Source organism: Quercus lobata, chromosome 2 (assembly GCF_001633185.2).
Source record: "Quercus lobata isolate SW786 chromosome 2, ValleyOak3.0 Primary Assembly, whole genome shotgun sequence".
NCBI classification, from domain to species: domain Eukaryota; kingdom Viridiplantae; phylum Streptophyta; class Magnoliopsida; order Fagales; family Fagaceae; genus Quercus; species Quercus lobata.
Genome location: NC_044905.1, coordinates 74,612,991 through 74,640,396, shown reverse-complemented (window position 1 = coordinate 74,640,396; position 27,406 = coordinate 74,612,991). Strand labels below are relative to the sequence as shown.

Sequence of the window (27,406 nt, the reverse complement as noted above, 5' to 3'; positions counted from 1 at the left end):
TTGTCTCTCACAGGTTGAAAATTTCGGGTTAATTCCCTAAATAAAGCGTGATTTTATATATTTTAACCTATGATTATAATATATATATATATATATATATATACACACACACACATATAACTATTGCTTTTATTTCACTTAACAAAAAAAAAATTCCTCAGTGGGTTGTCATGAAAGATACGTAACAAAAGAAAACATATAGAATTCTACAAAAGTATCACGCAAGCATGGAATCATCAAATTTAATTAATATTATCCGGTACATTATTGTTGTTCTTTTGGTGATATCATATCATCACTCTCTTCTTTTACTCACTATAAAGCATGGGCGGCGTTACTTTATGCTCAAGGGCCCAATTGAACACCTTGACTTGAAAATTTTTAAAAAAAAATTTATATATAAATTTTTTTTACTAGTATAAATTACCCCTAAAGATATGTTTGTATACGCTGACTTAAATTTTGTACACCCTAATCACATATTAGCCTAATCCAAAATCAAACAATAACATAGATCATAGGTCTCTTTAAAAGTAAAAAAAAGAATGTTTATAAGTCATAGGTGTCTCTCTTTATTATAAATTTATATTATATATGTGTAAGTGTGTGTCTAATACTGATTGTGTGTGTTATTTTTTATTATGTTATTTGTGTGAATTGTGATGTATGTGAATGTGTGTTGTATACTACAAATATAATATAACTTTATATAATTTAATAGTTAGAAAATACGGAAGGTTTGTTATATGTGGGTATATTATTATCAAGTTATAATAACTTTTTGTTATAAAGTTAGTGATTCAAGAACCAAAAATAGTAAAATTAGTAATTGTTTAAGCATTTTATTAGTTATGTAGATACTTAATGTATTATTTATGTATGGATGGATGTGGCTGTGTGGGCCAATTTAATACGGTGACAATGGGTTGTGTTTTGTCATTTAACTTAAAATATTTTTTATAAAAAAAATGACAAATAAATAATGACAACTTAATAAAAATTAAAAATGTTAAACAAACTTAATAAAATAAAATGGTCACACTTACCAACATTGACAATAAATAATGACAATTGATAATAAACTATCTTGTAATGATTTTAAAATATGAAAACTCAAAAGAAAATTATAAAACTTCATATATTTGTGTTTTTTTTTTTTCAATAACTCAATATATTCAATTTTTTTTTTTTATTATTAAATTTTGTTTAGTTTAAGTTTCTTAATGACCCTCTTGAACAAAATTTCTAGAGCTGCCATTGCTATAAAGTATATATACATCTCAAGGTATACAATTACAATGTGAGAAAGAGTTTTGGAGTAAGATCAAGTAGTTATAGTTGATTGTTGAATATTAGTAAGATCACTAATAATTCATTGTGTTCGACTCATTGCTTAGGACATGAGAAGTCATCCCCTTGTGCGAACATGGTGGAGTCATTGTTTCTTTCCTCTCATTTATGAGTTAGTGGCTATATCCTGAATTGAATGATAGCTTGACCCTCAAAAAAATTCAAGCAACCTTTTCAGTAAGATAAATGAATTAGCTAGTGATTATCCATGTATATTATTTTAACATATCTTGTCACTCTTTAAAAAAGTTATTTGACTAAATTACAAATAAATAATTTCTTCGCATCATAAATTGGAGAAAGATGACTCCAAACCAATTTGTTTACTTATATACTATTTGTTTTCCCAATCTATCAAACGCTCAAAGCCTATATTTTATAACATATATTTATCATAGGAATAGGATGATTGAACTTCTAACTTTACCTTTAAAATTTAGGTAAGCCATTCTTTTAGCTGTTTTGTTTTTTTTTTATTAAAATTTAAAGTAACGCATTCACCCATTGTTTATTTTAAAAAGCTTGAGTGCATGCATGTGCCCATCTAATTGAAAGTTTTGAAGCACAAGATCAAGTTCTATTGGTCCAATAGAATCAAAGACGGAGGCACTTGGGCTTTCCTTGATAATTGCTCTCATGGTTTTGTCTTTTGTAATAAACACTAGTAAGGGTTGCACGTGCAAGGCAAGTGCTGCCCCTTGAGTGAGAAAATTTAAAATAACATTTTTTTTTTTGAAGTAGCATCAAACCATGTATTTAAATTTAGAATAGTCATTTAACATATAACTATCTATTTAGTATGATAATTTCTTTGGAAAAAGTATTTGGTATCAAATGATACCATGTCAGCAGTATTAAAATTCAACAAGTGTGAGACATATCAGCCAAAAATAACTAACTCACTAACAATTGAAAAACATGTGTTGGTAGGTAGTTATTTTTATGCACATGTCTCTCATTGATTGGATTTTGATACTGATGACATGGTATCATTTGATACAAAATATTTTTTCATTTCTTAGAAGCTATTTACTAAATACAGTATCTACTCACAAAAAAATTCTACTAAGAATGATAACAAATGTCATCATCTTCCAACAACAAACAACTAAGTTTTGATAAAACACTGTCACAATATTTAATTTTTCACAATAAATGATAACATATGCTACAATTCAAACTCTTCATCAAATTAAATACCTACTACCATTTGCAATGAACATATATATATATATCATACAAAGTAGAAATTTTACGCTAGCCTAATCTAAGTGTGTATGTGTGTGAAATTCCCTCTTGGAGACTTGAACCCCGGCCCTTATCCCCCATATCCCACAAGCGCTTATACTTGTGGAGTGACCATCGCACCAAGGGTGTGCGGTGGTCAGGATGTTTTATTATTCATACTTCCTTCTTTATCATTTTATTTTGGGACAATTATAGTAAACTCACCTGTGATTAGGCCCGTTTTCATTTTACTTGTCCGTGGTTCAATAATTTACACTTTGCCCACCTAAAACCACAATTTGAAAAAAAAAAAAAAAAAAAAAAACTCAATTATGTACTGTAATGCAATTTTATGAAATCAAAAATACACTTGTCAATTAGTTTGCACCCGTAAACTCATTGTAAATGTATAAACTCATAGTTTACACATTTTTACACCCACTGATGTGGGTGTTTTTTTGCTCAAAATGTATAAAATGGGTACCTTTTTCTATTTTAAAAGACTATACAAGACCTAATGTAGTTGCTCTTACCCATTTGGTGAATGTGTTTAAAAAATGAAAATTATTATATAAAAACATGTATGAAAATACGTGTGAGTGAAAAAATGTGTGGAAATACGTGTAATATTATTTAAAAACTGAAAATTGTTATTTGAAAACATAAATCAAACACCTCCTTAATTTTTCAAAAATCAAGTAAACAAAAACAACATACTGATTGCATCATGTTTCTAATCCCACATGTGATCAACGTTCAAATTACAACTTTACACAATTATATTCATTGATTCATCATTCCTTATTTAGATATTGAGCAATTGTTCAAAATACAAATTTACACCAATTGATTAGTTTCTACACAATTTTTGCAACTTTATTTATAAATAAATAAAGGATTTTCTGACATGTGTTTGTTTGGCTTTTGTTTATTTGCCAAAAACTTTTTACCTTTTGGCTCAGTTATTTTTTGCAAATAAAATAATATAACTTTTAGTGTTTTTATCATGCGTATATATATATATATATATATATATGTATACTGATATTTCAAAAACAGCCATTGTTTAAAAACACCCTGACCTGAAAAAAATTAAAAAAAAAAATTTATATTTAATCTATGCTAGGAACACCCTCATCCCAAAATTAGGAACACCCTCAATCAAAAAATTAGGAATACCCTCAAATTAAATAATTAAAAAAAAAAATTATCTGTCCTACTTTCAAGCCAAAAAAAAAAAAAAACCCAAAAAAAAATTTTGAACTAAAATCTGAAGAAAAAAAAAAAAATTGTTAACAGAGCCAAACCCACTGCCCACGGCAAACCCGGAAAGCCCAACATAATACGGAGGTAGCAAACCCATGGATTCTCACCCAAAAAAATAAAAAATAAAAAATAAAAAAATAACAGAGCAAATCAGAAATCAAACCACGGTCACGTCGTTGGCAGAAATCAAGACAGTCTATACTCTATACAAAGCAAAAGCAAATCAAACCCCATTACCCAACACTGCAATACAGAGGCGTTTATAAATAAATAAATAAATAAAAAAAAACCAAATACAGAGAAAAAGAGAAACAAAATACAGAGCAAAAAAGAAACCCTAAACCCAGAGCAAACCAAACCCACGGTGGCGCTGCCACTGCTCGCAGGCGCAGCTCGCTCCGTGACCTCCGCCGCACCTCGTCTAGTCGTCGTCCCTCGCTCGCCCACCGTCGTCGCTCGTCGCTGGCCCGTCGTTGCTTGCCCGTCGTCGCAGATCAAAACGGTCTCACCGTCTCAGCTGCTCTGGTGCTCGGCCAGTCGGCCTCAAGGTATTTCTCTCCCTTTTTCTCTCTGACTCTCTCTCTCTCTCTCTCACTGAAATGAAAACCATGAAATGAAAAAGTCTGATGCCTCTCTCTCTCTCTTTATTGTAGTCTTTAAGTCAGTAACTCTCTCTCTCTCTTTTGAACTGTAATACTCTGATTGGCTGGGCTGCCGAATCTTTACTCTTTCTCTTTTTTTTTGGAACCAATCTTTACTTTTAACTTTATTTTGCTTTTTGTCTGTTTTTTTGGCTTTATCTTATAGTTTTATTCGTTGCTTTTGCCTGTTGGGCAGTGACTCAGTGTGTGTTGCTGATTAGTAATATGTATTGTGATTGTGAAATTTTCTGATTGGCAGGTTGTGATTGGGGGATGATTTGTGCTTGTCTGTTGAATGGGGTAGGGATAAATGGGTTGATGGGCAGTGGGCACATGGGGCCGGGTAGTTGCACATTACACTGCTTTTATTATGCTGCACATGAGATGTATAATGTTTAGCTTTTTTAGTGTAATGTGCACAAGGAACTAAACAATATAACAAATTAAAGTAATATAATTAATAACAAATAAATTAAAGTAATATAGTTTATTGTTACGCTAAACAACAATAATTAAAACAGTATAATTAATCAATACATTATAAAGGACAAATAAATTAAATTATGTTAGACTAAATAATAATTAATAATTTTATAATTAATGAAACAATAATGTAACAAATTATAGTTTATAAAAGACAAACAAATTAATAAAACAACTAAATAACAATAATTAATAATTTTATTAATATTTCAAATAAACTTATAGTTTTTTGTTTATTCTTTTGCTAGAATTATGGACAAATATTTGATAAGAAAACCACGTACCCAAGATTCAGCTCTTGCACAAGATTCATCTTCATCTTCTAAGCGAATTCGTGTTGACTTTAACTTAAAGAATCTTCCTTCAGATCCTGGGGTACGAGAAAAAATATCATCTTATCATCCTAATCATCATGATGAAATAAGAAGATATTATTTAACAAAAGGCCCTTGTCAACCTGTTTTACACAATGATGATTACCCTATATCTTATTTTTCTGGAAAGCCCCGTCGATTTTTATCCAAATGGTATAAAGATAGATACTGGTTGGAATATAGTATAGACAAAGATGCAGTATTCTGTTTTTATTGCTACCTATTTGGGCAAGATGTTGGTAAGCAAGGGGGAGGTGACACTTTTGTAACGAAGGGATTCAAACTTTGGAATCAGAAAGATAAGTTAAATTCCCATGTTGGAGGAGTTAATAGTGCTCATTACCAAGCTGTCCAGAAGAGTAATGATTTGTTGAAGGAAAAGCAACACATTCAAAGTGTTTTTGTTAAGCAATCAAATCAAGATAAAATTGACTATCGGATTCAATTAAATGCAATAGTTGATTGCATAAGATTCCTTTTATGCCGGGGATTAGCTTTTCATGGTCACGATGAATCTCAAGGTTCAAGTGATAAAGGAAATTTCCTTGAGCTTGTACAATTTTTGGGGGATCACAATGAATCTATCAATGAAGTGTTGCAAAAAGTTCCGAAAAATTGCAAGCTTACCCACCCTAACATTCAAAAAGATATTGTGAATGCAATTGCACGTGAAACATCTAAAGCCATCATCAAGGATCTTGACAATGGGTTCTTTTCAATATTAGTTGATGAGTCACGTGATATCTCAGTGAAAGAACAAATGGCCCTTGTTCTTCGTTATGTGAACAAAAAAGGAATTATTATAGAGCGATTCCTTGGTATTGTACATGTAGCAAGTACTACCGCTTTGTCACTCAAGCATGCTATTGAATGTTTACTTTGTGAACATAATTTGAGTTTATCGAACCTACGTGGGCAAGGTTATGACGGGACTAGTAATATGCAAGGTGATATCAATGGTCTCAAAACTTTAATTTTGAAACAGAACAAGTCAGTATTTTATGTCCATTGTTTTGCTCATCAACTTCAATTGACACTTTGTTGCTGTTGCTAAAAATCACATTAACATTGCTGAATTTTTTTATGTGGTTAGTAATTTAGTAACTATTGTTGGAGGCTCTTGTAAGAGACGAGATGCTCTTCGAGATACACAATTTGCCAAAATTAAAGAAGATTTAGAGAATGGTGTACGTAGAAGTGGGCAAGGTTTGAATCAAGAGACAAATCTTAAACGTCCTGGTGATTCATGTTGGGGATCATATTATGAGACCATTCTTAGTTTGATTTTGATGTTCTCTGCTGTTGTTGATGTACTAGAGATTATTGAAGAAGATGGCCTCTCCGACCAAAAAGTTGAAGCTCGATCTATTATGAGGTCAATTCTTTCTTTTGAATTTGTCTTTGCTCTACACTTGATGAAAAATATTTTAGGGATCACAAATGAGTTGTCAATAGCATTACAAAAAAAAAATCAAGATATAGTAAATGCTATGGATCTTGTTAAAGTGTCTAAGCAACGGTTGCAAGTGATGAGAGATGATGGATGGGCATCTTTATTGGCTGAAGTATCTTTATTTTGTACCTTACATGATATTCCTATCTTGGACATGGAAGCGATATTTGTAGTTAGTGGGAAGCCGCGACGCAACACCCAACAAAATACAAATTTACATCATTATCGTGTTGAGCTATTCTACACAGTCATAGATATGCAACTTCAAGAGCTTAACAACCGTTTTTCTGAGGCGAATACCGATTTGCTACTTTGTATGGCTTGCTTGAATCCAAGTAATTCATTTGTGACTTTCGATAAGGAAAAGTTGATACGTCTAGCTAAGTTCTATCCCTCTGATTTTCTTGGGACAGATATTTTGGCACTTGACTCTCAACTGCAGAATTATATTTTTGATATGCGCAGCAATGACTTCTTTTTAGAGCTTCAAGGAGTTAGTGAACTTGCTGAAAAGTTAGTGAGTACAAGAAAACACGAGACTTATTCATTAGTCTATTTGCTAGTGAAGCTAGCTTTGACTCTTCCAGTTGCTACTGCAACAGTAGAAAGAAGTTTTTCAGCAATGAAATATGTAAAGAATGAACTGCGCAATCGAATGGGAGATCACTGGATGAATGATTACTTAGTTGTGTATATTGAAAAAGATGTAGCTTGTAGCATTGATAATGAGACTATTATGCAACGATTTCAAAATATGAAAACTCGTAGAAGGCAATTGTAAATTCTATGTATTTGTGTATTTTTTGATTGTTGTTGTTATCAATATATAAAATTTTCTTTTTATTAGATTGTGTAATTTATGCTTATTAAGGAACACCCTGAAAAAATTTCCTGGAGTCGCCACTGACAACCCTCACCATTTTTCTAATTTACACTTCTATGGCTATCTCCCCCTCCAACCTTCCCTCACTCACCTTTCCTTCCCCAATTACCAAAAACCAGTTCCCATTTCCCATAAAATCCCTCACTCTCAGCACCAAACCACCAAAACGCTGCCGTTTCGAAATCCGCTTCTCAACGTCAAAGAACAACGAATTCAGAGTCAGAGAGGTAGTCCAAACCCGCGTTGGTTTGGTTTTGCCTGGGGGTAGTTGGTGGAGTCTAGGCGAGGATGATGGCAATGTAGAAAGTAGAACAAAGTCGGCGCCGGCGAAGCCAATCATGGCGGTCTTCGCTCTTCTGCGAATGTGGGAATTGATTTCCGGTGATGGTAGATGGGCCATTTTTGTTGGTTTTGGCGCATTGGTTATAGCTGCGGTGCATTTTGTTAATTTATTACTGTTCTTATTCTCTCTTTTGTATTGAATGCTTTAGCTTGAGTTTCATAACAGCTTGTTTGGGATGAGGAAATCTAGGAAGTGGGACCACTTCATTTAGAGTGTCGTAATCGTGTTACAGTAGTGTTGTACGGACTATTTTATATTATACAGTAATTTTTTAAAAGTTGCTTGTGTCACTACGCGTACTAGTGTCCGTGCTTCTAAGGGCATCCTTACTAGACGTACTAAATGTGCCAAATGCCAAATATTTGGCACATTTGGCACACCAAACATCAAAAACCTCATTTTATCAAATGTTTCAAATCTTATAAAATTTGCAACATGCTACAGTATCTTCACAAATTTGCCACGGTACAGACATATGTGGCATATACTTTTATTAGTTTTTTATTCCTCTTTCTCTCTCATCTCTCCGTCACCCTCAAACCCCAACCCTCACTGCTCTTCCACGCCAACGTCGACGCTGACGACCACTTCCACGCCGATCTCTCTCTAGCAATGGTTTTTCTTTTTCTTTTTTTTCTTTTTTTGGCTGTGGTTTGATGGGTGGGTTTAGACGGTGATGTGTGGGTTCAGATTATGTTGGCTGGGTTCGGTTCTGATGGAGGTGGGTGGGTTCGAATAGGCTAGGCTATGGATTCCGATGGATGGGTCGGCGGTGGGTGGGTATGGATCTGTTGTGTTGGTCGTTGAAGCTTTTGTGGTTGGGAGCAATGTCAGTGTCAATGACAGCGATGACGAGGTCGGAGTCTGGGATGACGGCGATGACAACGACAGCGATGAAGATGGTGGGTTTAGAGTCTGGGTTGACTTGGATTATGAAGGTTTTGGGTTTGGAAGTGGGTGTGGAGGCGGTGGGTTTGTCGGGGTTTGTGGTTGAGGTGGTGGTGGTGGTAGGGCTTCCGATTTGGTGTTGGTAGGCTATGGGTTTGTTTTGAATTGTGTTTTGGGTTGTGGATGAAGATGGTGGTTGTGTGGTGGTGGCTGTTGGTTGTTGGCAGCAGTGTGGTGGCTGTTGATTATGTTTGATGAGTTGTAAATATTATTTTAATGTGTAGTAAATATTATTTTAATGTATAGAATTGAATGATAAAACATTTTATAAATGAGATGTTGTAAAATAATGTGGTAAAATAATAAAGTAAGCCTTTGGTATGGCAAAATGGCATAAATTATGCCACAACTGCTGTGGATGCTCTAAGGAGGAAATAAATGGAATGGATTCCCAAACAAAAAAAAATTGTTGGCTAAATTACTGTATTGGGCCTCCAACAATAGAATAATTTCAATTTGGACAAAGTTTTGAGGAATCTCCTGGTACCATTACACAGCGACTTATAAAACCATTTGGGTGTATTATTCAAAGCAAGTTATTAAATAGATCATGTGATAAATGTACACGTGGATGATTTTATTAAATGCCATGTAATGGGTTGAAGGAATTTCCTTTTAAATTGGTTTGGAGATGGAGCTTTTTCCTTTCAGCTTTGCCACCATACATTTAATTGCCTAATTATATTAATTGTGTCAATTTCATGCCTCATCTTTGACTTCTAAGGATAATACCAACACGACTTTGAAAGTTTTGGGACAAAATTGTGTTTTAATTATTAGTTGAGAAACTTTAATTTCCAAAATTATTGTAGGAAATTTACACTTTTAAATGTGCAGGGATGAAATTTGAATTTTGACAAATGTATCCAAAATTCTGTAGTTTGGACAAAAATTTGACGAATATTCCATTTCTTCTTGGAGAAATGACAAATAAAAAGTGAATGGTCGAATCATAAAATTAGATATTTCTTTTATTTCTTTTCATTTTTTTTAGTAAGTATCAAACATAGTAGAGAAAATGCATAATATTCTATTCCATTTTTTTTTAATGATCTACCTATTATATTCCACTACTGTGTAGCCCCGTGCATATGCATGGGTACAATTAAAAACAATCACAATTATATGGTTTAAATTATAATTTTTTTTAAAAGATGTTCAAATTATACATTGTATTAGCTTACACTTCTTTTAAACCATATATTTTTAAAATATGTAATGGTTTCTCATTATATATATATATATATATATATATGATTTAAAATTTAATTAGATTTAGAGACTTTGATTTTTACACCTAATAATTCATTTGCCACAAAAATTAAAAAATTAGATGGACACGTGGTGAAAAATTAGACTCCAATTGAAATCCAATTTAGAATCTAATTGGATTTGGACTTTTCAATTTTTACACTCAGTAATTCACTTGGCACAAAATTAAAAATTAAATAGAATACATGGTGCAAAATTGAGAATCCAATTAAAATCTAATTGAATTTTCTCTGAGCTTTGGCTATACATATATATATATATATATATACAGATTATACGTTTTATAAACTCCTAAACATAGTTAACACTATAATTGAAAAGGTGAAGAATCTTGTAGGTGATAATTAAGGATGCATGAACGCGGCTTCCAGGCCGACGCACCCGCGTCCAACGTGGCGGGACGCGGCGACGCGGGAGGGACGTCGCAGACCGCGCGTCCGTCTCGCGTCGTGCCGCGTCGCGCCACGTGGCGGATCCCGACTCGGGCCGACGCGGCCAAAATCGGGCCGACTCGGTCCGTATCGGCCATATCGGTAAATATCGGCCGGCGACCGAGCCGGAATCGGCTGAAACAGGCCGAAATCGACCGTGAAAATCGCCGGAGAGGCCGAAATTCTGACCTCAGATGCGTTTCTTGCCTTATTCTTTCTTTGTTTTGTAAATCAAGTATATTAATGTGTTTTTTAAGAATATTTTAATAGTAAAAATATATAGAAAATATAAATAAAAATATTTTTAATAATTTTTTAATTGCCGAGTCCCGCCGCACCCGCACCCTACTTTTTCAAAAATTGCCGAGTCCCGCACCCGCACCCGAGTCCCGAAACGCACCCGTGCTTCATAGGTGATAATTTAATGAGTTGTATTGGTGTATATGTGGTATAAGAGTGGATTAGATCTAGACACAGATACATTGTTATGACTAGGATGCACAAGCCATATTTATGCAATACCGAAGAGGATTAATTAGTAGTCACTCTCTGTACTTGATCATATAGCTCAAATTAATCTAGTATACACTCAGTGTGCTACACACAATCCTTGGCAGTTTTTTTTTTAATATTTTTGTTGGCTGTGTGTGTGTGTCCAAAGGACTGTTTGTATTGAAAATTTATATTTGAAAACGCTTGCACTGGGAGTAGAATTGGTTTTGTTACTAGTTTAGCTGTTCTGAGCTCTCTGCTTTGACATTCATTATAGCCTCTTCAAATCATTTAAAGTTCTTTTTTTTTTTTTTGAAATCATGTATGTGTGTATGGCTCTTTGCGAATTCATTGTCTTTGATTTTATATGTCCATCTCCAGCCACTTTCTAACATATGTTTCTCTGCTACAGCTTTCAGAGATATCAATACCAAGTGTATTGACAGCGTCAATATTTTCTGCACAGAATGGTGAAACTGTGGTATTCTGTAGGAACTCGCAGTTTTTACTTATCTTGTGTGTCACATCGGGGATATGCAGGCTGGTTCATACATAGTAAAATTTTGTTAACATTTAAGTTTAGACAGACAGCAAGCAATTTTGTAAAACTAAATTCAATATTTATATTTTGTTTCTTCTTGAATTATTTGACCAGAATCAATATAAAACATTCTTCTTATTAAATTTCTAAACTCCATGTGTTCTTTCTAAATGGTCAATATAAAGTTCCATTTGATTTCATACATGTGTGCCACTTGGTAGTGGATTTATAGATGTCGAGTGCATGGCTCCTCTATAGCAGAAATTTTATATGTATGGATAAAATGTCAGTTTTAAAAAATCTAGACCTTAAAATTTTATCCCTCTTAACCTTTAATTGGTCATCCATAATTATATGCTATGATTTCTGATAATTATTATAGGGGTAGAACTATTGTCTGGCATGGGGAACTGATTGTGTGATCAACAAAAACTCCTTTTTGTACGCTTAGGAGTTAGGAATTAAGGGTTAGTTTGTCTTTGTAATCGAGGCTGTACGCAAGGTCGTGCTCTGTTTCTCAATTTTCATGTACTATATTGAAATGGACAGGCAAGGATGGAGATTATCACCATGTGCAAACTGTGACACTTCCTTAATTTTAATCTTATATTTAATAGATGAATTTGCATGGTGTGGTGGTTACATGAAATTTTAATGAGGAAAATTTAAATGCACTCCAACAAGTTGACTAGCTTTGAAGTTGCAATCCATCATGAAAGTGCCCAAGGAACATATGATGTCCACATAATTTCGTTATTTTGTATAGTGTTTATGATAACATATCTTATGTAAAAGGCATAGGAAATTGTAATTTGAGCTATATGTATAACTTCTTATATTGAGGTTGTTGGTTGTTAATTATGTTTCTTTTAATTTTCAGTGGCCTGCGGAGTGGCTGTTTTGCAACTGCGAATATGGTCTTGGTGAGTCCGTAGATTTTAGTTATTAAGAATCCCCCCAAGTGATAGTTTTGACTTTAACAAGGCTATGAGACATATACCTTTCCTGTCATTGCCATACTAATTGACATAATGGTTTGTTTCATTTGTTACTTTTGGCAGGAAGTTTTGACTTTTTGATACAGAAATGAATTTTTGGCTTAACATATTAACTGTTAAGTGACATTTTATACACATTACTAATTGTTAACAAAGTGAGAATTAAATCCAAATTTGTATATGATCAACTTTATGTCATGATAACTAGTTCCAAAGCAGCTCCTTTAATTTGAAGTCAGAACTTTCAGTTCATTTATACTGAACTACATTGTCTGATAGGCAACATGTTATGTCTCTATACTTCGTCCCACCCTGGTCCCAGCTGCCACAGTTGGCTTATGAGTTATTATCTCCTTCCAATGTAGTTTAATATGTATTAGACTTTTTATCTGAGTCAGCATCTGCCCAATTAACATTTGAAAAGTCATTATAAGAAATATGAGAAAGTTTAAGTATTACTCTTTGGTGGAAGTTCCACCTAGATATCTCATGATGTTATCAAGGGCAATTTGTAAACAGACTAGCATTTTTTAGAACAAAAGTATTAAGTTGGGGAATTATTATTGTCTGGTTGACCTGTAAACAAGCTTGAGTTGGTCCCTTGAGGGGGAAAGTTGGGAACATGTTTAAGACACAACTAGTTTCATAGTTTTTATTTTTGCTTTAGCCTTGTTTATTTTCTGTCTGTAACCACCGAATCATTTTTATGTGCTTGCAATTATTGATGTCTTCATGAATGCTAACTAATATGGCTTCATTTTCTTTTTTTAGCTTTCGATTTTGCAAGTTATAATTCAATGTGTTTTTCTTTTTACCATTGTTGCTTAAATTCTACTTGTTTTTGGCAAAGTGCATATGATATCATCTGGCCCTCCATATGTCATATTGTAGGTTATGCGTCTCAGGGAAACTCTATATTCATCTATTCTTTTTCAGGTTTGTGTTTTAGTTTGGAATTGTAATGTATATGAGGTGTCGTGAGTATCTTTTTTTCATTCGATAGAGTACTCTATTTTGGTGTATCTTCGATATAGGATATATCCTTTTTCAACAGAGAAGCAGTTGGTGATTTGACGAGCAGGCTTGGGGCAGATTGTCAAAAACTGTCTCATGTTATTGGGAATGATGTTCATCTAATGTTACGCAATGCTCTTCAGGTGCAGTTCTTAGCAAATACTTTATTCTTCTCCTTAACCGGCCTTCAGTGGTAGAGTCAATATTATAGTTAAATTTCTGTGTTTAGGGGACAGGTGCGTTGATCAACCTGATGACTTTATCTTGGCCTCTTGCATTATCAGCATTGATGATATGCTTCATCCTATTTATGATTTTTCTGTTTTATGGCCAGTAAGCATCTGTACCTTCTCTAAACTTGATAGGCATATCACATTAGTCTTTTAAAAATTGAGTTTGTTTTTCCAAATAAAGAAAGAAAGTGGTGTATTGACTATCTTTATGTGTATTCAAGTTGTCCTTATCCAACAATAATTTATTGTTAACTATCAAGTTGCTCTCCCCACTTATTATTTGCTACAAGATCTCTTTTTGGTCTGTTCATATCCTCAACAATTTAGATGAAGAGAAATAAATTATTGTGTAATGTGAAAAAATGCATCTAAATTCTTTAATACATCTTCATCTTCTGTTATATAGAGGATCTTCTCTGAATCAACAACTGTAGGGTTATTAATTCTAAATTTTGGCTTTGATTGGGACATTGCATATATGCATAAACTTCAATGTTTATTGCTTCCTCCTGCACTGAGAACTTTTGCTTTCTGCTTATTAGGGTGTCTTTTACTGGCCTCTTGATTTTTTAATGGCATTGTCAAACCTGCTCTGGTTAATAGGTACCAAAAGAGAGCTGCAAAGTTAATCCAAGAGTTCACTGCTGGTGCTAACAAAGTATAGGAGAAAAACTGATCTTGCTTTTAAAAATTTGACACTTGAAGAATCTTTTTGTATGCTCATTTCTGTTTCCTTTTTGAATGTAGGTTGTACAAGATACACTTTCTTTAATGCGAACTGTCCGGATTTATGGAACTGAAAGGAAAGAACTTGGAAGGTAATGATTCTTACCATTAATTTCCTGTCAATTACTCAAGTGTCCATTTTTGTAATTGTCTTTGGTGGATTCACTATGCAGCAAGTCACAGAGTCTGACACTCAAAGCCCCCATATTTGTTTATGTGCTTGACAATGATTCTGTTAAGTGATCCATCCTTACGGTGTTAGGTACAAGCAATGGCTGGACAAATTAGCTTCTGTAAACATTCGAGAAATTTGGCTTATGGATTGTGGAATATAAGTTTCAATTCCCTATATCGCTCAACACAGGTTTGGCATACTTTTAGTTCATAAAAGCCGGCACTTCTGGGTTTAAAAAATGCTAGTTTTCTCCGAAGCTTTCTACAATGCTGGTTTCATTTATATGATTTTATTATAGTGGAGTGATAAATGAGATCAGTGGGGTGTTTAGCCCTGAAAATGGTAACTTGTCTTTACTGACTCTAGCTCTTTTTTCATGTCTAATGCCGCAACTCCATTTTTTTCTTCTTCTGACATGATTGTTGTGTGAAAGTCCTTGTACATCTTAAGCCTCATGCTGAGCCCTTTTTTTTTTTTTTTTTGGGGGTGGGGGGGTGGGGGGTGGTTGGGGGTTAACAAAGTTTTCACCCAACCAATTTCATGGTGACTTATAAAACTATCTATTTGTATAATTTAAACAAGTCACATGACTCATTAAATAGGTTCATTAAATAGGTCCTGTGACTAAAAGTACAAATGAATGGGTTTATCAATTGCCACGTAATGGTTGGAGGAATTTTCTTGCAAACCAGTTCAGAGGTAAACTTTTCCCTTTTTTTTTTTGGTGGGGGGAATAAATACTAATCAATTACCTGACAGATTAAATTGTTCACAACTTACAAGCTAATTGTTGTTTTTTTAGTAGCACATCCTTGGTTATTGGAACCCGTGATGCCATGTCCTTTAGCATCTTATGTGCAAGGAGAAGTCTTCCAAAACATTTGATTGTGGATATAGCGTTAAGCATTCTCATCAGGTGTGCCAAATGCCAAATATTTGGCATTTGGCACACCAAACACCAAAAATCCTCTCTTATGAGGTGTGCCAAATGCCAAAACATTTGGCACATATGAACAGTTCCGTTCTAAAAATAGAACGGTACGGCAGAAATGCTATATGCAAAAATTAATTTTTTAATGATTTTCTCTCTCCTCTCTATCATGTTATCTCCTTTTCTTTTCTCTCTCTCTCTCTCTCTCTCTCTCTCTCTCTCGTCCGCCTCCCTCACTTTTCTCTCAGCCCTTCCCTCTCCTCTCTCTCTCTCTCTATCTCAGCCTCTCTCACAATCCGCCAAGCAGCTCACCTCTCCTCTGGCGCCAACGCCACTTGCCTCTGCTGATGCCGCTCCAAGCAACTTGCCTCTGCCGTAATCTGCTCGATCTCACTAAGATCCGATTCACCTCCTCCACTCGCCAGCAGCTCACCTCATCCACTCACCAAGCAGCTCGCATCTCCTCCGGCGCCAACGCCGCTCGCCTCCGCCGATGCCGCTCGCCAAGCAACTTGCTTCACCTCCGCCGATGTTGCCGAAATCTGCCCGATCTCACTAAGATCCGATTCCCCTTATTTGTTTGGATTGTTTATGGTTGATTTTGGGGATTGGATCTGGTTTGAGAAATTGGATTGGAGGATAACAATGATTTGGGATGGGTTTTGAGGTTTGTGAATGTGGTAGGTTGTTATGGATTTTTTTTTTCTGGTTGGTTTTTTTTTTTTTTTAAAAGGTGGCATTGGTGGATGTGAGTTTGTGCCGGTGGTGGATGTGGATATGGGTTTGTGCCGGTGGTGGGTTTGGGATGTGGGTTTGTTTGGTTTGGTAAATGTGGGTTTTTGCCGATCTCTCTGGTTGTGTTTTTGTTTTTGTTTTTTTTTTTTTTTTAATTTTTAATTTTTAATTTTTTGAGGTGGCGTTGGTGGATGTGAGTTTGTGTCGGTGGTGGCTGTTGGTGTTGTTGCGGTAGTGGTTGTTGGTGGCCGTTGTTGCGGCAGTGGGGTTGTACCGTTATTGTTGACGATGAGGATGAGGATGAGGATGATAAGGAGTAATTAATATATTATTTTAATGTGTAGTAAATATTATTTTAATATATAGAATTGAAGTATAGAACATCTGATAAATGGTATGTTGTAAAATGATGTGCTAAAATGATAAAGTAGGATTTTGGAGTATGATAAAGTAGGATTTTGGAGTGTCAAAATGACATTTTTTATGAGAGAGCTGATGGGAATGCTCTTAAGGTTCTATAATTTTCTCATCCTTAAGCTTTAAAGGTCTCATACTGCAAACACGACCACAAGTCTCATACATATTCCAAATTCTTACTTTACCGTACAAAACATTTTTAAGTCATATACTCCTAGAGCTTAACTAGACACTGATACATTTTAAATTTTTGTACATGATCTAGGGCATCATGATTGACAAATGCATATCTTTCCGGAGTGCTTTCATGAATTTGTTGTTGATACATTGAAAAAATATTTGAAACATATTTCTGTTTCAAATAATTTTGGATGAGTAATAACCTTTCAGTAATTGAAGAGAGAGAGTACCACTCAAGTGTTGCACAAAAACAAAAGATCTTCAATTGTTACCATCTAAGATGAACACCACTGACTCAAACCAAACTCCTGGATGTATTGTAGAAGTTGCCATCGAAATGAAGATTTTGTAACTTGACTTCCACAATGTTTGTCATACCACATTTTACAGGTTATTGCGCTACTGTTAGGAGGAATGTCAATTTTGAGTGGTCAGGTGTCGCCTGAACAACTTACTAAGTATGTATTATACTGTGAGTGGTTAATTTATGCAACTTGGAGGGTCACAGATAATTTATCATCATTACTACAGTCCGTTGGAGCAAGTGAGAAGGTCTTCCAGTTAATAGATCTCTTGCCTAGTGACCAATTCTTATCAAAAGGCGAGCACTCTGTCTACTGTAGAATTGTAATGTTTTTAAAAAAATTTAATGATCCTTAATCATGATATATGTTGTTTAGGTTCCTTGTTTGACATGCACCAGAAACCAAGGTCTATAAATTAATTATACATTAAATACTCTTATCACTATGGTGCAAATTAAGGAGTCTTCTTGAAATTGCTTTGACAAGTATTGCATTTTCACATTATTTTTTATAATTGAACCAGTCTTTGCTTTTAGGTAATGCTTGACTCTTATGAAGAAACATTGAATAAGATAGTGACTCCTAATGTACTTTAGTTTAGTATATGCCAAAATTTTGTGAATTTCAATTTCAACTAGAAGCAAATGAGTTGTAGTTCAACCGGCACTTTCTTTTCCTCTAATAATGGGATGGAGGGTGAGGTCAAGGGTTCACGATCCACTACATGTGTATGTAGCTTACAAATTTTAAAAAAAAAATTATAGTTCTACCATGATATTTTGCTTTTAGTGCAATTTAGTATTTGTTTTCACCTATGAACTCAACTAAGAAATCTGTATTTTTCTGTATTCCTACAATATGTTATGCCTTCTGTTAAAATTTTTTGTTTAAATATGCCAATGAGCTATTCAAATGACTCCTCCTATAATAATGGGATTGAGAGTGAGGCCATGGGTTCAAGCATCATTTTTTGTTTATAAGTAAGATAAGTCTATATAATAAAAAAAACTACTTTATGCAAAAAGAGTACAAAGAAGTCAAATAGTACAAGCAAGAAAAAGGAAAGAACAGAAAATTAATTACAAGAGGAATCACTAAAGGGTTCAAGCATCATAATGGGCACAAGTGTAACTTGTCCCTAAAAATTAATAAATAAATAGAAAATATTTTGTTTAAATATACTTATTAGTAATGGGATATGCCCCACTGTCTACAGGTGTGAAGTTGCAGAATGTAATGGGACATATTCAGTTTGTGAGTGTAACTATTCACTATCCTTCAAGGTTTACGGTACGTCTTTTTTAGGTTGAACTGACTTTGATTTATCTTCCTTTTTGTGTTCCTGATGTTTTCTTATGTTACCTGTGTACAAAAATTTGTATGGAGAAAAGTAAACGACCAATAGTTCTTTGTAGTGCATAAAGATGGTGAGGTCGATTCAAACTCTATTAAGCTTACTGGGACAAAGCCAGCTATTACGGTACTGGCTAAAGACAATGGGCTGAAGTCCAATTTGTCTTCACTGCCTAAAGACATTGGGCCGAAGCCCAATCTGGCTGTTTGGAAGCCTAGTGGTGAGAAGCAGAATGGGCCTGCTCTTAAGCCCAAAACCCAGCAACTAAACTCTGATAAAAGACCAGAGGCGTGTCCCCAAAAAGCTCTGTGGGAGGATGGGAAACTGAGTACAAGAGCATGTAAACTGAGGACAAGAATATGTGGGCAGAGTTCAAGACAAAAGGGGCACACCTTGGAAGGTTTTGTCAAGGAAGCCTTGGAGCAAACATGATAACACAATCACAAAACCCAAGACGACTGGCATGCCCAAGGAACCAAAGGATACGGGTACATTCCTGGAAGGGCTAAGGTTTGGCCATGAAGACCATCAGACACGTGACTGAGGAATGGAAGGAAGGTTTGTCATTGAGTAGGTGAAGGAAGGGTACAGGTAAAACATCCATTACCTTTGCATTCAATGCTCTGCACTCACTTTACTAACTGCATTAATGGTTGAGTGACCCCTGAATAGTGTCATCACAGCTCACAATCTAACAGAGTAACCTTCTAGTAAGGCCTTGATGGGACAAGTATTTGAGGAAAAAGCCTTAGCCATCCAAGTGGAATGCTGGGATGCAATCTGGATGACTATATAAAAGAAAGGGATCCCTACAAGAAAGGGGTTCAAGAAAAAAGCAGAGGAAAAAGAGACTAAGAATATTGTGGTTCAAGAATATTCATTGCAAGATCAATTTATAAAGTTGTTTGAAGGGTATACAAGGTTGATTGGCATCCCATCTCTATAAATTAATTGTGTTTATTTCGGCCCGCCACAAGCTCCAACCCAACCGAGTGTCTCATGTATCACTCTAACGCAGCTTGCAACTAAAGTTTCAGCTCCGGTCTCTCTTACTGTTGGAGATTCTTCTTCGGGCTTTCTTCAAGCAAGTGTTAGCGAGGCTGTTCTGATTTCTTTTGGTCCGTTTGTGAAGGATGTGGCTTCTTTACACTTTTCACGCCATACGATATTGTTGGGGTTAGATTTGGAGGAGGGTGAGCTTGTTTTGGTAACATCAACTCAAAGTTCGGAGCTGCTTGACCATGTTTTCGATGATGGGTTACATAACTAATGCCCATCAATTAGGGACTTTGTTGGTGATTTGGGAAAAGTATGGGGAAAATTCTAAAGATTGAGTGCTTCAGCTTCGTGATGGGAGCCAAATAGCAGTTCTACTTTCTCTATACAGGTCTCTGGAGACATTGTTGGATTACTCAGATTCAAAGGGTGGAAATGTTCCAGGCATAGATTTTTTTCTTGGTGATGGGCAAATTACTAGTTGGGCTGATTAGTGGGATGGTGCAGTGAATTTTGCTTCTGCTGATATGGGTTTGGAGTGTCAGGTATGGAAATCTAACGAGGGTATTTTTCCCTTTGAATGTACTGGTGAGCCGTTGGTTGTGGCTCCATTGGCAACTGAAAATCTTGTGATGTTTGAGAGTAAGCTTGTGGAGGTGTTTGAGAGGAACCCAATGGAGGTTGGGTGTTCGGAAAAAATTGATAGCAGTCAATTATCTCTTTGGGTGATCAATAGGATCAAAGCATTCAAGAAATCTGTGGGGACTTCATTGGAGGGCTTTGAAGAGCAGGTCATGGGTTTGTTCTTAGCTTTAGAAAGATAGGAGAAAAAAGAAGTTGCAGGAAGAAGGTTCACAAAAGAAAAAGGTCAAGGTGGGCAGAAGGTCACCGGGAACTTAAAATTTGGCGAGTACCTGGAGTGGTGAAACTGACTTAGCTAGAGGAAGACGGGTTAGTAGGGATCAGGCTGTTATGGTGCATCAATGCATCTAAAAATTCTTTCATGGAATGTTAGGGGTTTGAATGAGCAGGAAAAAAAGGCTCTAGGTCAGAAATTTGATTAGGAATTGGAGGGTAGATATTGTTTCTCTAGGAAACTAAATTGGAGCTTATAACTAGAGGAATTATTTGTAGTTTGTGGGGTGGTCAGCATGTGGATTGAGTTTATTTAGGTTCTGAAGGTGCTTCTGGAGGGGTATTTGTGATGTGGGATAGTAGGGTGGTGGAGATTGTGGAGAAAGCAGTGAGTCATTTTCCGATTTCTTGTAGGTTTAAAAATGTGGTTGATCAATTTGAATGGGCATTTATTGGAGTTTATGGGCCCAATTATGACAGGGACAGAAGGTTATTATGGGAGGAGCTATCTGGTTTGTGCAGTTGGTGGAATGTACCTTGGTGTGTGGGAGGAGATTTTAATGTTGTGCGATTTCCCTCTAAATGTTTGGGCTTTGTCTTTTTTACTCAGGCTACGCATTAGTTCTCTGATTTTATCTCTGAACACAATTTGATTGATTTAAAGGGGGGAGTTTCACTTGGTCAAATTGTCGTGAGGTTGTTTCAAGGTTGAAGTTGGATAGATTTCTTGTAACACCAATCTGGGAGGTTAAGTTTCCTTTTGTTTGTCAAAAGTGGTTGTCTAGGTTGTTATCGGACCATTTGCCGATTCTTCTAGAAGGAGGTAATTTTCATAGAGGAAGGAGGCCTTTAAGGTTTGAGAATATGTGATTAAAGGATAAGGGTTTTGTAGAAAGGATACAATCTTGGTGGGAGTCTTATCATTTTTATGGAGCTTCTAGTTTTGTTTTAGCAAATAAATTGAAGGCTCTAAAGGTTGATTTCAAGAGATGGAATGTGGAGGAGTTTGGTAATCTAGAAGAAAAAGGGAAGAAGTTGTAGAGTGATCTTTGGGGGTTGGAGACTGTTGAGGAAAGTCGTGTTCTTACGGTAGAGGAAAAGCGGGATAAGGAAAGGATTAGCAAAGAGTTGGAAAAAATTACGCAATTGGAAGAAATTTGTTGGAGGCAGAATCAAGAGTTGTTAGTATTAAAGAAGGTGATAGGAACACAAAATTCTTCTATTGTACGGCCAACTCTCATAGATAGTTTAATTCTATTGATAAGCTTATAGTGGATAAGGTGATGTCTTTTGACTAGGGATCCATTGTAGAATATATTACTCATTTTTATAGAAGGCTGTACTTTGAAAATGAGGCTCATCGCCCTGTTTTGGATGATGTGGAGTTTGGAAGAATTTTTGAGGAAGATGCTTTGTGGTTGGATAGACCTTTTGAAGATGATGAAGTGTTTGGGGTGGTTAGTGGGTTCAGTGGTGATAAGTCACCAGGTCTAGATGGTTTCTCCATGGCTTTTTCTTTTTTTTAATCTTGCTGGAACATTCTGAAATCAGATATCATGGTTGCCTTCATGATTTCCATGAGCAAGCTGTGTTTGAAAGGAGTCTTATGTTTCTTTCCTTGCCCTCATTCCCAAGAAATCTGATGCTGTGGAAGTGAAGGAATTTTGTCCTATTAGTTTGGTGGGACGGATGTATAAGATTATATCTAAGTTTTTGGCCAATTATTTGCAAAGGGTGGCGCATAGACTTATCTCGAATTCTCAAAATGCCTTTGTTAAAGGTCGTCAGATTTTGGATTCTGTTTTAATTGCATTTGAATGCATAGACAGTAGGATGAAGACAGGGTGCTTGGGGTTATTTGCAAGTTGGATGTTGAGAAAGCTTATGATCATGTGAATTGGAATTTTCTTATGTATTTGCTTAAGCGGTGTGGTTTCTCAAAAAAATGGAGCAGGTGGATTATGTGGTGTATATCAACTATCAAATTTTCTATTCTAATCAATGGTACTCCAGTTGATTTTTTTGGAAGCACTAGGGGTGTTCGTCAAGGGGATTCATTATCTCCACTCCTTTTTGATATTGTCATGGAGGCTTTGAGTCGTATGTTGGATGCAATTGCTATATTGGGACAATTTTTGGGCTTCTTAGTAGGTAATTTAGCTGGTACGTTGCTAACAGTGTCCCATCTCTTATTTGCAGATGATACACTTAATTTTTTGTGATGTTGACTCACATCATTTAGCTGCTTTGCGTGGGATTCTGGCCAGATTTAAAGTGGTGTTAGGGTTAAAAATTAATTTGTTGAAGTTAGAATTGGTACCAATTGGTAACGTGCCTAATATGACGAAATTAGTGGAGATTTTGGGTTGTCAACAGTCTTCACTTCCTTTGAAATATTTGGGCCTTCCGTTGGATGCTTCCCATAAAGAGGAGACAATTTGGAACCCTATTTTGGAGAAGATGGAGCAATGTCTAGCTGGGTGGAAGAGGTTGTATTTATCTAAGGAGGGCAAAGTAACCCATTTTAAGAGTACTTTGTCCTACTTATTTCCTTTCTCTCCTTCCTATTCCAGTAAAGGTGGCTAATCGTATGGAGAAAATATAGAGAGACTTTCTTTGGAGTGGTATTGACACTCCTAAGGTTCCTCTGGTGGAATGGGCTTAAGATTTGTATGCCTGTGCAGAATGGTGGTTTAGGGATTCTACGGCTGAGAAGATTTAATTCTGCTTTGTTAGGCAAATGGTTGTGGAGATATGGAACGGAGAGAGATGCCCTTTGGAGGAAGGTCATTAAGGCTAAATATGGGGATGAAGTGGGTGGTTGGTGTACCAAACCAGTGTTAGGGACCTATGGTGTTAGTGTGTGGAAATCCATTTGAAGTGGTTGACTGGACTTTTCTAAATTTCTTTGGCTTGATGTGGGTGATGGTACTAGGATAAAGTTCTGGGAGGAATATATGGTGTAGGGATTGTTCTCTTAAGGAAGCATTTCCCGAATTGTATAGTATTAGTCAGACAAGGGAGTTTTTGTGTCGGAGGTTATGCGTTTCTCTAATGAGAGGCTTCATTGGTACCTTCAATTTCGTTGTCCACCACAAGATTGGGAGTCAAAATCATTTGATCTTTTTTGGGTGGTGCTTTATTCCACAAATGTGCGGGGTGTTGGTGATGACAAATTTCGCTAAAAGCCAGCAATGAGGAGAGGTTTTGAGGTTCAAGGCTTCTATTATTCTTTATCTCCTTCTGTCATTGATTTTCCTTGGAAAATGGTGTGGCAATCAAAGGTTCCTCCTAGAATAGCATTCTTTTCTTGGACTGTTGCCTTAGGTAAGATCTTAACTACGAATAATTTTTGGAAGAGGCATATTGCAGTGTTAGAGTGGTGCTTTATGTGTAAAAGGCGTGGGGAATTGGTGGATCATCTTCTTCTTCATTGTCCTATAGCATATGAGTTGTGGTCTATGGTTTTTTGTTTGTTTGGTATATATTGGGTTATGTCATATAAAGTAAGTGAGTTGTTAGCTTCTTGGCAAGGAAAGTTTGGTAGACATCAAAATATAGGTTTATGGAGATTTGTGCCACATTGTTTGTTTTGGTGCTTATGGCGGGAGCGGAATGCTAGATGCTTTGAGGAATGCGAACGGTTTATTCTTGACATTAAATTTTTCTTTTTCCGTACTCTCCTTGAGTGGAGTTTAGTTTTGCCTTCCTATTCTTGTTTTTCTCTCCTCGATCTTATTGATCATTGTAATCTGTATTCTTGATTTGTGCCACTGTAGTACACTTCCAATGTACTTAGTTGGTTTTTCTTAATAAAATTTCTTACATTACTTATCCAAAAAAAAAAAAGGTACTCACTACTTAGTGACATTAAACAGGTGCCCATTCTAAAACATGTAAACTTCTCTGTGAAAGCAAATGAAGTGGTTGCAATTGTAAGAAATTTATCTCCTTATTTAATACCGTTCCTCATTATGATGCTGGTGCAAGGATTTAAGAAGATTCTGTACATTTAAACTTTTCCAAGGTTGGCATAAGTGGCGGTGGAAAAAGTACGTTAGTAAATCTTTTGCTTCGTCTCTATGAGCCAAGTAATGGTCAGGTAAGTTACAATTACCTTGCATCTCATGTTAGCATCTTGAAATAAATATATATATTTTTATCAATAGCATCTTAAAATAAAATCAATAATTATATTAAATGAACCAAGGATTTTTGACCTATTACTAAATGTTTCAATGTGTTTCCAAATCTTTTTTTTTTCTTGGGACAATAGAACATACTACACCCTATAAACAACTCCTTACCAATGATTGCTGCACGTAAATTAGTCCTGGACATGTATATTTCTGGGTTTTGCATTTCTAAACCCCAATTAGCACATTGCAATGCGCCAACCTTAAAAATAAAACCTGTATATTATGAACTCAGAATGTAGCAAATAATATAGTTCATTTTTGGACTACCAAATATGACAAGACTTTTATTTTTCTTACTAGAAAGGCAACCCATTAGGAATTGACTTGAAACAATGAGTCTGGTTTGATTCTGAATGACTTTTCATTTGTCACTTGAAGGCATATCAATCAAAATTTTGACAGAAACTCTTGATGGTTATAATTTTGAAAACCTTTAGGACCATTTGAAAATATGCCTGATTCTTGTTCTTCTTGATTTCCTTTTGTAATGGAAACAAGAATGCAGTATGATGGGGGTATTTGTATCTAGATGTTAGAGTGTGATGAGGTTTTCTTAAAGTTAGAATCTAGGTTGCATGATTGCATCCTCTTTTTGTCCTTCATATCCTTTTTGTATATGAAATTTAGAGATGAGCTTTGGACTGCCAAATCTAGCTACAAATTTCTTTTAATGTTGGGGTATTGCTTCCCAAGAAGAAAGTTTTTACAGGTATTAGTAATTATGATTGATGGATCTTGTGAAAAAGTGCTCTGAATTGCAGATTTATATTGATGGTTTCCCACTGAGAGAGTTGGATATCAAGTGGTTGAGAGAAAAAGTTGGATTTGTTGGACAGGTTAGACCACATAAACTAAACCACAGACTGAAGAGTGAAGACGGCTTTTCAGTGATAATCTAAATCTTTGTTTCAGACAGGAACCTCATCTCTTTCATATGGACATCAAGTCAAATATTAGATATGGTTGCTTTAGACATGTTGAACAGAAGGATATAGAATGGGCTGCGAAATAGGCCTATGCTCACGAGTTCATCTCATCACTACCTAATGGTTATGAAACCATTGTTGATGATAATTTACTCAGCGGGGGACAGAAGCAGCGAATCGCTATTGCTAGGGCTATTCTTAGAGACACTGCTATTCTGATCCTTGATGAAGCCACCAGTGCTCTAGATTCCGAAAGTGAGCATTATGTTAAGGAAAGTTCTTTCAAGTTTCAATATCCCTAATAAGTTATAAAAAAAAAAAAAAAAAAAAAATCAAAAACATCTTAATTTAAATGTTAGCTCACTGTTTCTGATGTCAGTATTTTTTAGGGGGTTATTCATGCAATGAGAAATGATATCAAAGCAAAAAGAACTGTCATTGTCATAGCACATAGGCAATTTTTTTTCCTCTTGTTTTTTCATCTAGAATTTTTAATTATGAGACAGTTTGCATTATAGTGAACAACCGTTTACAGGCTCTCTACAATTGAAGCTGCTGACAGAATCATAGTACTGGACAGTGGTCGAGTTGTTGAGGTTAGTGTTACTTTCTCAGTTTTTAAGATAAACAATATAGCTGTTATTGTCTACTGAAGATGATCTTGTAGGATATCATTGTGTGTTTGTATCTATATTAAATTTCAGAACCTTTTTTGATTTAGTATAGATTGATTTGAGCTGGCAGAAGTTTCCCTTCCATCATCACTGCTTTCCTGACTTTAGGAACATGTGGTTGCCTGTGCTTTACCCCTAGTACTAAATAGGACATGCTTAAATGAATTGGGGGCCACCATATACACTCATATGGCAACATAAAACACATTGAACAAGACCGCAACATGAAAAAGCAGTAGAATGGTTTAGAACTCCTCTTTTGAGTACTAAACCTTGAACTAAGTTATACAAAATTTATCCATGATGTAGACCTACTAAATGATAAGCATATTAATTTAGAGTTTAAAACATTCACCCTAACTTTAGAATTAAATCCTCAAAGTTAGGCATATCCCTTACTGTTCATTGTTTTATTCCAGCAGCATATACTTCACTTATAAAATATAAATGGGCTATCAATTCACATCCAAACTTCTTTCAATTTTATAGAGAAACTCTTCTAGATGTTTAGTAAATATCATATCAATTTCAAAGTCAAAGTATAAAACCATAATTTACTAAAAATCATACAAGACAACATACTCGAATCTGTCCCGATAGAATTTCATGCAACTTAGAAATTAAACAATTATTTTTATATTAATCCAAATGCTATGAGACCACTTCTATTACAATCATATGTGTTTTAGCATTTATAAGAACTACTCTTAGCATCCTAATTCACTGTATAAAATTTACTACATAATTTATCATGTGTAAATATTGAATTTGTCACAGTGATAGCTTTGCAACATTTTCTTGTAAATTCACAAATAATTATCAAACGATGGTATTTTTATATGAAATTTAATACACACATAGTAGACATATTATATAATAATATCTAATAAACCTTTTACCCATAGCTGTCCTAGAAAAATACAGGATTTATAATAACCAAACAGGTTAATCAATGAGTGTAACTCTTAGCAAGTTCATGAACTA

At 35.2% G+C, this 27,406-nt stretch overlaps 1 protein-coding gene and 1 pseudogene across 1 annotated transcript; both read left to right on the top strand.

Annotated features, from left to right (window-relative positions):
* The first annotated feature begins 5,535 nt into the window (after positions 1-5,535).
* Positions 5,536-6,715, top strand: LOC115970539 (zinc finger MYM-type protein 1-like). The gene is made up of 4 exons (XM_031090162.1): positions 5,536-5,580; positions 5,637-6,331; positions 6,435-6,528; positions 6,659-6,715. The coding sequence occupies exons 1-4, from the start codon at positions 5,536-5,538 to the stop codon at positions 6,713-6,715; spliced, it is 891 nt and encodes a 296-aa protein (XP_030946022.1).
* Positions 6,716-7,784: 1,069 nt separating this feature from the next.
* On the top strand, positions 7,785-26,401 carry LOC115970531 (annotated as a pseudogene).
* The last annotated feature ends 1,005 nt before the right edge of the window (positions 26,402-27,406 follow it).

Coding starts and splice junctions, on each gene's coding strand:
- LOC115970539 (XM_031090162.1), top strand. CDS start 5,536: ATGCAGTATTCTGTTTTTATTGCTACCTATTTGGGCAAGATGTTG. Junction 5,581..5,636: donor CCTATTTGGGCAAGATGTTG/GTAAGCAAGGGG, acceptor CTTTGGAATCAG/AAAGATAAGTTAAATTCCCA. Junction 6,332..6,434: donor TTAATTTTGAAACAGAACAA/GTCAGTATTTTA, acceptor TTATGTGGTTAG/TAATTTAGTAACTATTGTTG.